Source organism: Eublepharis macularius, chromosome 5 (genome assembly GCF_028583425.1).
Source record: "Eublepharis macularius isolate TG4126 chromosome 5, MPM_Emac_v1.0, whole genome shotgun sequence".
In the NCBI taxonomy this organism is placed as follows: Eukaryota; Metazoa; Chordata; class Lepidosauria; order Squamata; family Eublepharidae; genus Eublepharis; species Eublepharis macularius.
Window position 1 is genome coordinate 108367931 of NC_072794.1, and position 14644 is coordinate 108382574.

The following is a 14644-nucleotide window of genomic DNA, read 5'->3' on the forward strand; positions in this document are numbered from 1 at the left end:
GTTATAAACAACATAAATAAAATAAAAATAAATCAGTAAAATAACACTGCAACACGTCGGGTGGATGGAGCTGAGTGGTTATAAATGCACATCATCACAACTTCACAATGTATTGGACAGAAGAATGAATTAAAAAAAACTTAAGTTAATCAAGTATAAGACTTTTACAAGTGATGACATAATAGCAATTAGGAATCTGCTTCCAGACTGGATTTTATATTCCATTTCCACAGAATATCCATATCACAGATGCTCTCTAAAATCCACCAGGCTTGCTCTAAAATATGCTTAACTGGATTGTGATACTGAGCTCATTAAAAACTGGTGAAACTATATTGCATTTAAGTACAAACAGTGATGAAATGATAGGTACTGTCTCCATGAAGTTTTTAACAACAACAAAAACCAGTGTTCTCCTGGCATTTTGTACTGTTCTTATACTTCTTGATATCCCAACAACTGGAGTTATTTTGATATACAGAAACATACTGATTTGTTGTGCTGCGCATTTAACAGATCTGTAACTTATGATTTGTAAACAAATGTTTAAATTGCAAAATTCTGTTAAAATATCAGCTAAGATTACATTCATGGGTGATAATTTCCAAAATATCTTAAGATCTCACATTTTAAAATAACAATTGGAAAACTAAAGGCATACTATGACTAACATAAAATAATAAAATTTTGATTCTCCATCTAACTATAAAATTCAGCACTGGAAAAAACCTTGCATTTCTTCACCCTCCCTACACACACATCAGGTCCAATTAACCTAAACTAATAAATGTGTCAGTTTTTCAGTAGTTTATAATCAGCCCAGTTGCAGCAACAGCCGAACTATTCTAAATGTAAGCATCCACAAAACTTAAGGTTATTTTTTTCCTCCTATTATGACAACACAGACTTGGAAATCACCAGAATATATTGCTAAACTCTCAGTTTTGATCATTCATTTCATATAGGAAACAGTTAACAGCTCAACCATGTGTGTATTTTAGGACACAAGCACCAGTGAGATGGGGCATAGGATTGTAACCTAAAAATTCTTTGATCAATGAAATCCAGCTGTGCTAGTGCACACTTGTAGAAAATAACAGTAACGTTTGTTACAAAAATTCTGAGATATACGCATAAAGTACAGTCTTGAAGAAACGTATCTTCCTTATATGCAGAAATATGTGTGTGTATCCCTTTTAGAAACAGCAAAAGATCATCCACTGAAAAGCAACCATCAGCAGAGAAGGGGTGGGGAGATATTTGCCAACACCATAACACACTGCAGATTCCCACTCTGACCACCATCCTGTTTGTAAGGATCCCCAAACCTCCAGGAGCAAAATTTCATGGAGCTTAGCCGGTGAAGGAGATAGAAATGTTAAATCCCACTCACTGTTCACTGGAGACAAGCAACTGTACTATTTTTTTAAGTGTTTATTTTGTTTTTATTTTGGATACTCTAGAAAAATCACTTACTATTCCAAACAAACTACTTTCCAATTCACTTTCCTTTAGCAAATTATTCCCTTCCTATTCTCTTAGACATAAATATAACAAAGTATGCATTAAGGAAACAGTAAACCAAATGAAACCAAATGGATACATTAGCAGTCTGTAAGATGTCAGTAATAATGCCCCAGGAACCTTATTTCCTATACTACCAAGACAGTTTGCAGGCAAACTTCTGCTCTGCAGCACCATCCTGCAGATGGCCAACTCATGTACTGCAGCCTTCAGCCCAGTAGCATCAGCTGATCTGAGAAGATAATGAAGTCCCATCTCATATGAGCTGCTTCAAACTACATGCCTTGCCTGAGCTGACTGAAATCACACATATACACACCCCTCCACTTTTCACATCCTGATATTTTACCTAGGAATCATAAATAAAGGGCAATGTAGTAATGAAGGATGTTGCTCAGAAAATCTTCAACTCTACATCAGTATGTAGCTGTAGGTAAGATGCCACACCCCCATATTTACAACAGGTTTAGTAATACCTGTCCCACTTCAAATAGGTTTTGCAAGACTTGTGTTAATATTCCATCATGTTTTGCTACAAAAGACTAGCAAGACTTACCCCTTTGAAGTTTATTACAGGTAAACTGGTTAGAACATTCTTTATATAGACTCTATTTTGGCTTGTTTTATAACACAGCACTCCATGTATCATAATAAATGCTATACTAAAAGGAGATACTGTATTTATATGCACAAGTTTACCCCTTTCAATGAGCAGACAGAAAACTGTGCTCAGGATAAACTAATCTAACTCTATCCCAATTCTTCTAATAGCAATTTCTGGCAAGAAATCAGTCCCTTTTATCCTAGTTTCTTTTTATACATCCAGAGTCAAATTTCTTTCTGCCAGGTCATATGATGTGCTCAACTAAGCATGGCAGCAGTAGACCTCTGCCAAATCCCATGCCATGCCACATCAGTTCATGTCATCCTTCATTGTTGTAGATTGTAAATCTTTCATTCTGCATGCTTTCCTCATTGTGGGAAGGGGTGCTTTTCTACTACTATACTGAAACCTCTCATTTTCTCACTTATACTTCGGAAGATCTGTTTCTATACTGAATTCCTATACATGTTATTTCAGAAGTAAATCCCATTGAACTCAACGAAGCTTACGCTCAACTGTACCCAGCCTTAAGCACCACCAAAAACTATGATAGAAAAGAGTCCAGTAGCACCTTTAAGACTAACCAACTTTACTGTAGCATAAGCTTTCGAGAACCACAGTTCTCTTCATCTTCATTGAAAGCTTATGCTATAGTAAAGTTGGTTAGTCTTAAAGGTGCTACTGGACTCTTTTCTATTTTGCTACTACAAATTAACACGGCTAACTCCTCTGGATCAAAAACTATGAGAGAAACACAAAACATGTTGCTTTCATATTTTAAAAAGATACACCTGCTCTACTCCAAAATGTATTCTGCTTGCTCATTCCTCTGATAAAAGATGGAGAACTGGCGGATACTATTAAACATTATGTATATCATGCTATAAGCCCATGACACTCATAACAAAATTTTGTAAGAAAAAAATTAGGCTTCTACTTCCTTCCTGCCCTCAAACAATTTTCCATTTGCATATAAAATTCATATGCCCTGCATACTTAAGGCCCACAAACAGGAAATGTTCATTCTATATTCCAAGTCTGAAAAATGGAGACCTCAGAGATTGCAGCAACAACTGGACCACCACATTAATTTCCCATGCAAGCAAAGTGTTGCTCAAAATTATACAATAAAGACCCTCATCATATATGGAAAAAGAAATGCTGGATTTAGAAAAGGAAGAGGCACTAGAGGTCACACTGCAAATTCACAATGGCTAATGAAGCACACCCAAGAATTTTAGATGAAAACCAGGCTATGTTTTATAGGTTACAGCAAAGCTTTCAACTGTGTGGATCACAAAAAGCTATATATGGTTTCAAAAGAAATGGGTGTGCCTCAACATCTGACTGTTCTGATATGCAACCTGTACTCTGGACAAGAGACTACTTACTGTTAGGACAGAATATGGGGTAAAAAAAGGTTCCCAATTAGCAAAGGTGTCAGTCTAGGATGTATTTTATCTCCTTATCTGTTTTATCTATTTCCAGAACATATCATATGGAAAAAATGGATTAGATTTAGATGAAGATGGAGTGAAAACTGATGGAAGGAACATTAACAACTGAGATAAGCAGATGACACTACATTACTGGCAGATAATAGAAAAAACTTGAAACAAATACTGATGAGAAAGGAGAAAGTACCAAAGGAGGATTACAGCTGAACATCAAGATGACAAAAATGTCTACTTTAAGCTTGACAAAGAAGAAATTGAAATGGTGACTTTTCTATTCCTTAGCTAATCATCAACCAAGAGGGAGAAACAAAGCACCTGTCACTTGGATGGGCAGCCATAAAGGAACTAGAAAAGATCCTCAAGTGTAAGGAGGTGTCACTGGCAACTAACATCAAGATATTTTATTTCCCATTACTACATATGGATGTGAAAGTTGGACAGTAACAAAAACTGACAGGAAGTTAATTGATTCATTTGAAAGGTGGTGCTGAGTTTTATGAATATCACAAAGACAAATAATTGGGTTCTAGATTAAATCAAGCTTGAATTCTCCCTGTCTCTGTCTGAGGACACTCGGGCCTGCCAGGATCTTGTATCATTTAGGCGGGCCTGTAAGACAGAGATGTTCTGCCAGGCATATGGTGGAGGCTAATTTTAGTCTATCAGTGCCGAGCCTTCCACCAGTCTCCTTCTATGAGGGGTTATGGAGAGTCCACTTCTGGCTGCCCCCAAAAGGGGTACAGTATTCTATCTGTCCGCTACTATCTCCCCTTTTTGTATGCTGATGAGCAGGAGTGCAGGACTGCCCGTCTTGGAATGGTTTTATTAATTGCTGTTTTTATGCTGTGGTTATTGTTTTTATGTTGTATTTTAATCAATACTGTACCTCACCCTGAGCCCGCTTGTGGGGAGGGCGGGTTAAAAATATAATTAATAAATAAATAATAAATAAAAACTAAAATTACTAAACTAAGGCTATCATATTTTGGCCACATCATGAGAAGACAAGACTGATTGGAAAATAAAAAAATGCTAGGAAAAGTTGAAGGCAGTAGAAAAAGAAGATGACGCAACATGAGATAGCTTGATTCAATAAAGAAAGTGATAGCCTTCAGTTTGCAAGACGTGAGCAAGGCTGTCAATGATATGAGGTTTTGGAGGTTGTTAATTTGCAGGTTTGCCATAGGTCAGAAGGAAACTGCTAGTACACAACACACATACTTAAGGGGAGACTGCAGTTTTTTGTTTTAGCAACATCAATTAAAAATGCAGCTTCCTGGAACGTACTTTAGCACTTTAAATTATTTGTATTGTCGAAGGCTTTCACGGCCGGAGAATGATGGTTGTTGTGGGTTTTCCGGGCTGTATTGCCGTGGTCTTGGCATTGTAGTTCCTGACGTTTCGCCAGCAGCTGTGGCTGGCATCTTTCTCCGCCTAAATTATTTATTCATATCCTGCTAAGTACTCTATTTTCACTTTATAATTTTACCTCTTATTCATGAAATTCTGATTAACACACCTGTTTTACCCTTCCCAGCAACCCCAATAGCTCAGCTTAGCTTAGGCTCAGACCCTGGGAGCTAAGCAGGGTTGGCCATGGTCAGTACTTGGATGGGAGACAACCACGGAAGACTAGGATTGCTATGCAGAGGACAGCTATGGAAAGTCTCCTCTAGTCATCTCTTCCCTGGAATGCCTGTGGAGAAGGTTGCCATGAGTTGGTTGCAACTTGATGGCATTTTCTTCATTTGTTCTTTTCCCTACTAATAAATTCTTGCACCACCTACACATCTCTTTCAGAAATTAAATTCTCGATACTTACAAAGACTTAAGAGCAGACCTGACCGGTAAGAATTTAGTTCCTCCCATTTAGTTCATGTTCACAAGCCACTTACTCCAGAAGAATAAGCCTCCAGTCTCGTGCATGCTTACTTGGGAGCAATTCCACTCAACAAGCTAGCTGTTTTTTCTGAGCAAACTATGTTTAGAATAATACTGTAAGACTATTTACTTCACACATCTCCCCAGTCACGCGAGAGGGCACCAAGCAGAGTAGTCACTCTTTTTGAAAGTGTACTGTAACACACACACACACCGCCAATGATTTACACAGGGAACAGGTGTCAATGAGAGGCGTCAAGTCTCTTCTCGCCTAGGTACCGCAGATTGTCGTTACTAAGGAATATGCTTTCTGCATGGTACGCATCCAGAAGAAAGCGAATTGCTCGCATGCGCCCATTCTTAAAACCCCTTTTCTCCTCGCCGTACTAATCCTCCAGGAATCCCCACCCTCCCAAGCCCCTCCCCGCGCCTCTCTCTCGGTCTCTTTCAACACCACGCAGCCCCCTCCCTTCCTTCCCAACACCCGAGCCCGTGATTTGCCACACCTCCTCCTTCTCCTCTCGCTTTCTCACACATGTCGAGTATCCCATTACTGGCCCCCCTTCGACGCTCCTCTTTGCCCGTTAAATATCCGCCTCCCCCTCTCCCTCAGCCTCCCCCCCACCCCCAGTCTGCTTTCCCACTTACCTCTTCCTCGCTCTCGTTGCGGAAGCAAAGGCACGCCGCCCGCTTCTTGTATCCGTCCCCGTCGTAGGTGCGAGTCTGGTTGGACTTGAGCTTCATCATCCTCTGTTGGAGGAGGCGGGGGGTAGACCCACCCGGGAAGCAGCTGTGGGATGGGCCCAGCAAAGGGTGTCGTCGGCTCCGCGGTCGGGAGGGGAGCGGTCAGGGTCTCCCTGTCTTGAGGGGGCGGGGGACCCGCTATCCCGGGGACGCTGTCTCGGACGCCGACCGGGAGGAGAGACCCCCGTCTGCGGTCGCTACTGGCTACTAATGCCACCCGCCGCCCGCCGCCTCATTCCTTCTCTCAGTTCTTCCCACGTCGGCACCGCGGCTGCTACCAGCACTCCGGCCACCGCCGCCAACGACGACGACCGCGACGCCATCTTGGGGCATGCTACGCCAACGGCGCAAAGGCAGCAGGCGGAGAAAGACGTACAATGGCCCTTTTCCTCCAGCGACCGCTGCGCAAGTGGCGTAAACGAAGGTTCGGAATGTCTCGCCCCTTTCCACTCTGGACACCCGTTACAGAGCGTCTCTCAGCGCGAGGCTTGCGCCCAGCTACGCTCAGTAAAACGGTATCAAGAATAAGGGGGAGGGGTGCCTGACGCGATTCGCTGCCGTCGCATTCTCACGCCACCTCCGTACGCGAAAGCCACACTGAGCCGAATATCTGGCGTAGCGTTTGCACATGGCTGCTGGCTTGACAGCGGCTTTGCGTAAATCACGTACTGTGGAGAGAAACAATGCTCGCCGTTGCGAGGAGCGGCACACCAGAAACGTAGCAAAACAGAAGTCTAAGCATGAAATTAAGAGGGCGGGGAGAAGGCGGTTTTGGATTGGCTGTGGAAAGGGTGTCTTCTCTTTATGTAGCATCATGAGAAACAAGAAAGACGCAACCCGTACCACGCCAAAAACAATTACTCTTGCAATCGGCTTTCCCTGTTTTTTGGTGGAGAAATCGCATTTGCTCACCACTCAAGCGGCAACATTTTATCACTGGGAACATGTGGTGTGTTCCCACTAAGCCAAGATGCTGTTAGGATAGCGAATGTTCGGTGGACGGTGACTGCAGTTGTCACCGGCACAGAGCCCCGTGCGTCTGTGTTGCCACCCACCTAGACAATGCCGACGCTGAATACATAACAATATTAACTTTGTTCACTGCTCTGAGTAGGGCACTAACCTGGATAAAAGAGAGGTATATAAGTGCAGTTATTCTTATACATGCACTCTTACTTGAGAATATGTTCAGTTCACTTCAATTAGACTTACTTCTGAGTAAATCCAGCTTCAAAAGGCTAACAAAAATATCTCCAGCAGGAGCAACCGGGTCCTTCTACAAGCAAATTCCACAAGAATAGTCTGTCTGTCTATCACAACTAAAATAATGAGTCTTGCAGCACCTTACAGGTTACTTTTTGTGGCATAAGCTTATGTGACAAAATGGGCTCTTGCTCATAAAACCTTGTCCCACAATAAGTTTGTCCGTAGAATCATAGGGTTGGAAGGGACCTCTTTTAAAGTGCTGCAAAACTTCCAGTGCATCATATAAATAAATCAATGAGTTCTGCATAGAATTGTATTATTTGCTATTTGCCCGAAAGTATTACTTCATCTACCTTTCTCACTGAGACTCAAGGTAGATTATAAAATCTAGTGAGAGACAGTGTGGTGTAGTGGTTGGACTAGGATCTGGAAGACCCAGGTTCAACTCCCCACTCTGTAAGCGACAAACTATTTAAGGCATCTTACTTTAATGCAGAAAGTAGATTACAAATATAGAAGACAATGCAGTAAAAGCAAAGCATTACATACAATAAACACTGCAATAGACTACAATCGTATTCCCTTATAAAAGTGTTCTCCTGAGCTGTTCCATTATTTATTTAATGTCATTTATAGTCTGCCTTTTTCTCTCAGACTCAAGGTGGATTACATAGTGTGAAATTAGTACAGTCACTAGCAAGGACATTTCAATAAACAATGTGATAGGGTAAATAATGCAAGTTTACAAAGACATAGCATTAGCAAAAAATCCAATACAGAGCTGAAGAAATGCTGAAACCTAGCATAAACAGTTCTAGGACTGACATTAGACAACACAGAACAACCCAGTAGGGTCATACTGAAAGCAACATGTAGTGCATAGGAGTATATACAGCAATAGATAGTACATAAGGCAACACAGTGGTAAAATCTATGGTCCCTAACTCATTAGTGAAGCATCTCTTTGAAGTCATCTCCCAATAATATAGCCCTTCTATCTGAGTAAAAAGTCCTTTCGAATAATTCAGTTTTGCATCATTTGCAGAAAGCCAGGTTTGTGGTGGCTTTCCTGACCTCCTTCATAGGGCAGGGGCCACCACGGAGAATGCATATGTATGGGCAGCTGTTGATTTTACCCATGTGCAGAGTGGCACCTGTAGGAGACCCTGTTCAGGTAAGTGAAGCGGCCATTGAGGAACATAGGGAGAGAGGCGGTCCCATAGGGATGCTGAACCTAAACCCAAAATATTTTGGTCACAAACTCATATGATAATGCAGAAAAACTTAAACCAGATGCCTTCTTGTTGGGACTAATGGACAAAGAGCTGGAAAATAAGTATGGTATCCCGTTTCTATATATGACAACAGCGGCTAGACTTTTATATGCGCAAAAATGGAAAAGTACAATATTGCCTTCAATGGATGACTGGATTGTGAAAATGGAGTTAGCAGAGATGGCTAAACCTACAGCTCTGATCAGAGATAAAACATTGTCTACCTTTATGGTTAATTGGAAACCCCTTATTGACTTTCTGTGTGAAACAAAAACAATGAATTGATGATTTGTGGATTTGATTTTTAAGAAGATAAATTTGGGGGAAATTAATAGAAGGGGGTAGTATTAAAAAGGTAAATTTTGGAGGTATCAAAACTACAAGTACAATATTTGTAAAGATGATAGGTGATGTAGAGAATAAGGGGAAATGAAGTATGTATTATTTCTCTGTTTTTTTCTTTAATTTTTGTTCCTTTTTTCTCTTCTTTCTCTTTTTCTGTTCTTTCTTTCTTCTCTGCACTTTTTATTGGGCTTTTAATCTTATTAATAAAACAATAAAAGTATTCAATAAAGAGGTATGCCAAACCAAGACTGAAGAGTTTTGTATGTGATAACCAATACCTTGAACTGAGCACAGTAACTAATAGGTAGCCAAGGGAGTGACTGCAGGATGGGAGTGATAGTCATGCTCCTGCTCAATCCTGATAACAGTCAAGCTGCAGTGTTTTGCACCAACTGGAGTCTCTTGAGTTAACTTAGATGAAAGACATACTGTATGTCTAAGTGCATTACAATAGTTTTTACGTTACCATAGCATGGATCCAGGTGGCTAGATCGGCCAAGTCAAGGTAGAAAGCCATCTTCCAGGCTAGAATGAGGTTGTAAAAAGCAATTTTTTTTGCTACTTTAATTTGCTTTTCTAGTAGTAGCACTGGATCCAGTATAACTCCTAGGCTCTTAACTGAGTCTGCAAGGATCAGACAAACTCTGTTGCAAGTGGGGAGTACAATGTCCTTCCAAGATCTCTGCCTTCCCAACAAGCACCACTTCTGTCTTCTCTGGATTCAATTTCAATTTGTTCATTTTCAGCCATTTGACCACAGCTGTCAGGCAGCGATCCAAGATTTCTACCACATCCTATGGGGAATTGGTGAGGAGGTTAACATCAGATGGGCACTGGAATATATACCCTTGGCCCACAATATTAAGAGGATAGTACACAAACAATGGCACTTAATAAATCGAGGAGTGTGAGCTACCACCCTCAGTGGATTTAAACATACCCATAGTATGAAACACTTTATAGTTCATTCAGATCAGAGGACTGACCATGACATGTCTACTAAACCAACTGGGCACTTTAGATGTGGATATTATCGGGTTTGTCCATTGGCCCTCAAGGGCAACATTGTCAAGGTCCAGGGAATACCCATCAGTCTGCATAACTTTTAACCATGTCAAACTGCAGGGGTGGTATATTTAATAATATGTGGGTGCTGCCTTGTTTGTGTAGGCAGGACCATCCGCCCTCTTCAAGTCCACATATTGGAACATATGTCCCGCATTAGAACAAGGAACGTGGAGGCACCCTTTGTTGAGCATTTTGTGAAATATCATGAAAAGGAAGATGAGTTTCTGTTTAGTGTGCTATACATAGCCAGAAAGGGATCCCCTCAGAGGATCCAAAGGGAACTCCTCCAAAAGGAAGCATACTGGATACACCACCGTGAAAGTTTACATCCGACTGGTATGAATAATGAATTAAATTTGTCTTGCTTCCTGTAAGATTTCCCTTTGTAAATCCAACTTCTGACATATTGTGAATCCTGTATCTTTAACTGCAGCACTGATTGCAATTGTTGAGGAGCTATAAGGTTAATGTTTTGTGGGGTGAGATGCACAGCCATGTCTTGTGGTGCCCAGACCCTGGTGTTTATGTAAATTTAATCTTGTGAAGTGTAGTAAGTGAGGCTACGTTTGGCTATATTATATAACTAATTAAGCACCGGAAGAACAACTTTATTATTTCAGACAGAGATGGATAGTGGACCTATTTTGAAGCCCCCGAGGAAGTGTTTGATGGAACAAGTGGTCTAAATAGCTGACTCCCCGTTGGGCTAGGGAGGTGCAGTTTCCAGCCACAGCCCCTCTACCTTGGTCCATCTGAAAAAGAGAAAAAACAGCACAGTTTGGTGTAGTGGTTAAGAGCATGGTATTCCAGTCTGGAGAACCAGGTTTGATTCCCCGCTCCTCCACTTGAAGCCAGCTAGGTGACCTTGGGCCAGTCACAGCTCTCTGGAGTTCTCTCAGCCTCACCCACCTCACAGGGTGTTTGTTGTGGAGATAATAACAGACTTTGTAAACTGCTCTGAGTGGGCGTTAAGTTGTCCTGAAGGGCAGTATATAAATCTATTATTATTATTATTATTATTATTATTATTTACAGAGACTATATGGTGGCCACTTGGTCCAGCTGAAAAAGAGAAAAACAGCACAGCATTGTATACATAGACTGTATGGTTGCTATTTACCTGATCTGAAGACTCCGTTTTCCTAATCAGCTCCAAAAAGAAATAGAGAATTGACACTCTTAAAGGAACAGACTTGACTATGTTACTACCTGGCTGATTTTTGTATTATATACAAAATATAGTCAATATAGTCAATTTTTGACTGTAATGATTTATTTATTTATTTATTTATTTAATTGCATTTTTAGACCGCCCTCCCTGTCAAACGGGCTCAGGGCGGTTTGACAACAAATTAAAAACAGTAAAAACATTATAAAAACATTAAAACATCGTATAAAAAACCATTAAAATTGGCGGGTGTAGAATATTAAATATTAAATGCAGCATTGTCCTGCATGGATGGTGGAGGGTCTTCAGTGGTATGGCCAGCGAGAGGACAGCCTAGCCCCCACCAAATGCCCGGTGGAACATCTCCGTCTTGCAGGCCCGGCGGAAAGATAACAAATCCTGCCGGGCCTTAGTTTCCTCAGACAGAGAGTTCCACCAGGTCGGAGCCAGAACTGAGAAGGCCCTGGCTCTGGTAGAGGCCAGGCAGACCTCCCTGGGGCCAGGGACCATCAGCAAGTTCTTAGTGGCTGATCGAAGCGACCTCCGGGGAACATATGGGGAGAGGCGGTCCCGAAGGTATGCTGGGCCCAGTCCGCATAGGGCTTTATAGGTCAACACCAAAACCTTGAACTGGACCCGGTACTCAACCGGTAACCAGTGCAGCTGACGGAGGATAGGTGTTACATGAGCCATAGCTGGTGCTCCGGCAACCACCCGTGCAGCTGCATTCTGAACCAGCTGCAGTTTCCGGATCAAGCCCAAGGGAAGCCCTGCGTAGAGTGAGTTGCAGTAGTCTAATCTGGAGGTGACCGTTGCCTGGATCACTGTTGTGAGGTCATGGGTTGATAGGTAGGGGACAAGTTGTCGAGCCTGTCTTAGATAGAAGAAAGAGGATCTAACAACCGCTGCAACCTGTGCCTCCATAGACAAGGAAGCATCCAGGACCACCCCCAGGCTCCTCACTCTCGACACCGGCATAAGTAGCGCTCCGTCAAGAGCAGGGAGCCGGAGTCCCACACCCATGGACCCTAGACCCACATGCAGGACCTCCGTCTTCAAGGGATTCAATCTCAGCCGACTCTGCTTCAACCATCCAGTCACAGCTCCGAAGGCACGTTCCAGGACATCTGGGGCAGAGCCAGGCCGTCCGTCCATCATCAGATACAATTGGGTGTCATCTGCGTATTTATTGGCTATATATCAGATCTTGTATGAACTATTAAGTATAGCTATATATTTATATATGCACTATGTCACTTTATACACTAGTACAGCTATATTGCTTATTTATAAATCTGGATATTCCAACTGGTGACTATACCTTGATTTATCCTCATTTTTTGTTGGGATATTAGCACCCCTGGGCCTCCGGTTGTGGCTTGGCCACTCCTCTTGTTTGCCTTTTTACTGGAGGAGCCTCTTTTTTGTTTGCCATCAGCATATTGATGACATCCCACTCCATGGCTGTGAATGAGTTCTCCTAAAGGCTTTACATAGAGGGTGAATAACATGGAAGATAGGATTGCACCCTGTCCCATGACCTGGTCTGAATCCACCCTGAAAAGGGTCCAGAGCACTAGAATATTCAAGAAGGCCTAAAGTTGGTCATCTACTGTTCTCTCAATTACTTTCCCCAGAAAGGACAGATCTGAGACTGGGCAATAATTGGCCACGTCATTTTTGTCTAGGGTGGGTTTTAATTAGCGGATGAATAACTGCCAGTTTCAGCAGCCAGGGGAAGGTGCTTTGGATTAGCAATTGATTTACAACAGACCTCAGCCATCCACTCATGTTGTCCTTACTTGAATTTAACAGCCAAGATGGGCAAGGATCCAGTGCACAAGTAGTGGCTTTTGTAGATGTCAGGATCCTGTTAAGATCTGTCATTGTAACTGGTTTAAGGCAGTCCATATGTGATCCAGACAATGTAATAAGTATTTCTTCCATCTCATATGTATTACAGCTAGCATCCAGATCAGAGTGTATTTGTGCAGTTTTATCAGCAAAAAACTTAGCAAAGACCTCACAGCTAATTGTCTGTTCTTGAGACTGTAAAAGTTCAGATTTAAGGGTCAGAAGGTGTCGAGATACAACTGGGATGGTCATGAACTAGCTGACACAGCGGTTGCTGAGAAGTAACATTTCTTTGCTACTTTAATTTCTACTTCATAGCGGTCCTTCAATAGGTTCTACATTATACTAGAATTCTAATCCCTTTATAAAAATGCTCTCCCAAATATTTCTGTTTTGCGTGTTCTGCAAAATGATAGAAGCCAGGCAAGCCATTCCTCAAGGTGAGAGCCACAACAGAAAATGCACATCTATCAGCCATTGCTGATCTTACCCATTTACAGGGTGGGACTCTCTTTGCTCAGAAAAGTGAAGCTGCCATGTCAGAGGACATCAGACAAAGTGGTCCTGTAGATATGCGAGTCAAAGGCCAGTAAGCATTTACAGGTGAAAGCCAGTACCTTGAATTGAACCAGTGAAGGGACTGCAGAAAGAGTATGATTTGCATGCTTATCTCCCCCCTTCCCCTGCCTGCACATGCCAGCAAATCATTGACACTGGCTCTAGGCTAACACCTTAACACTACCAACACAATTATTTCTTTTCATCATCCGAGAAAACTTTCAGTGAACCTAAATTTAACGAGAGAGACCCAAACTATTTCAGTGAGAAAGAATCAGGGCTTTATTTAATCCAGTTTCTGAAATAACTTTTATTGCAAGGGCTCACTTCAGGAACACGTGAAGTAAAGAGCATCTCCAAATAAATGAACAGATAGGTTTTCCCTAGTTGATGAATATCTTCAACCTTTTCATGTGTTTGGAACTAGAAATTCAAGACCTTTTTATACTTTAGCCACTGTATTCCTGCAGGTGGGCTATCCTTTGTTTTGAATGACACCAATGCCGTAAAGGTGGCTTTAAAAAAAAAACTCGCAGCTGTACATGACCTGACAAATTGAGGTATCTCCATGTTTGGCAGCTCTCAAGCTAACAGGGCATTGCATAGACATTAAGGGAAAATTTATATGAACCTTGAGAAGCCTAGTTAGAAGTACAATTCACATCTCTGTTCCATTGCTGATCCATGAACTTTTAATGGGAAAATTGCTGACTGTACAGTCATCATTCTGCATTGTAGTAAACAAGGTATCTTTCCAAGGGGTGTTGCTTAACAGGACACTCTGTAGCCTGAAAATCCCCATTACAAATCATCCAATTCAGGATAGTATTTCTCTGCTAAACTGTATGAATAAGAAAAACCACGGGAGTACTTCCTTACAATAGCAAGGTCATTTCTCAGTCTATAGCAAGTCAAGAGGACCTTAATAATATTAATGATTGTTGCATATAAGAGAACTTTA

General features: G+C 41.7%; 1 protein-coding gene across 1 annotated transcript in view; it reads right to left on the bottom strand.

The window, feature by feature from the left end:
- Nucleotides 1-6553, bottom strand: part of NUDT3 (nudix hydrolase 3) — a 65034-nt gene extending 58481 nt beyond the window's left edge. The window contains exon 1 of the mRNA XM_054980277.1: nucleotides 6115-6553. Coding sequence (XP_054836252.1) covers nucleotides 6115-6213 — 99 coding nt within the window. The 5' untranslated portion in view covers nucleotides 6214-6553. The remainder of the gene's footprint in view (nucleotides 1-6114) is intronic.
- Nucleotides 6554-14644: the final 8091 nt, after the last annotated feature.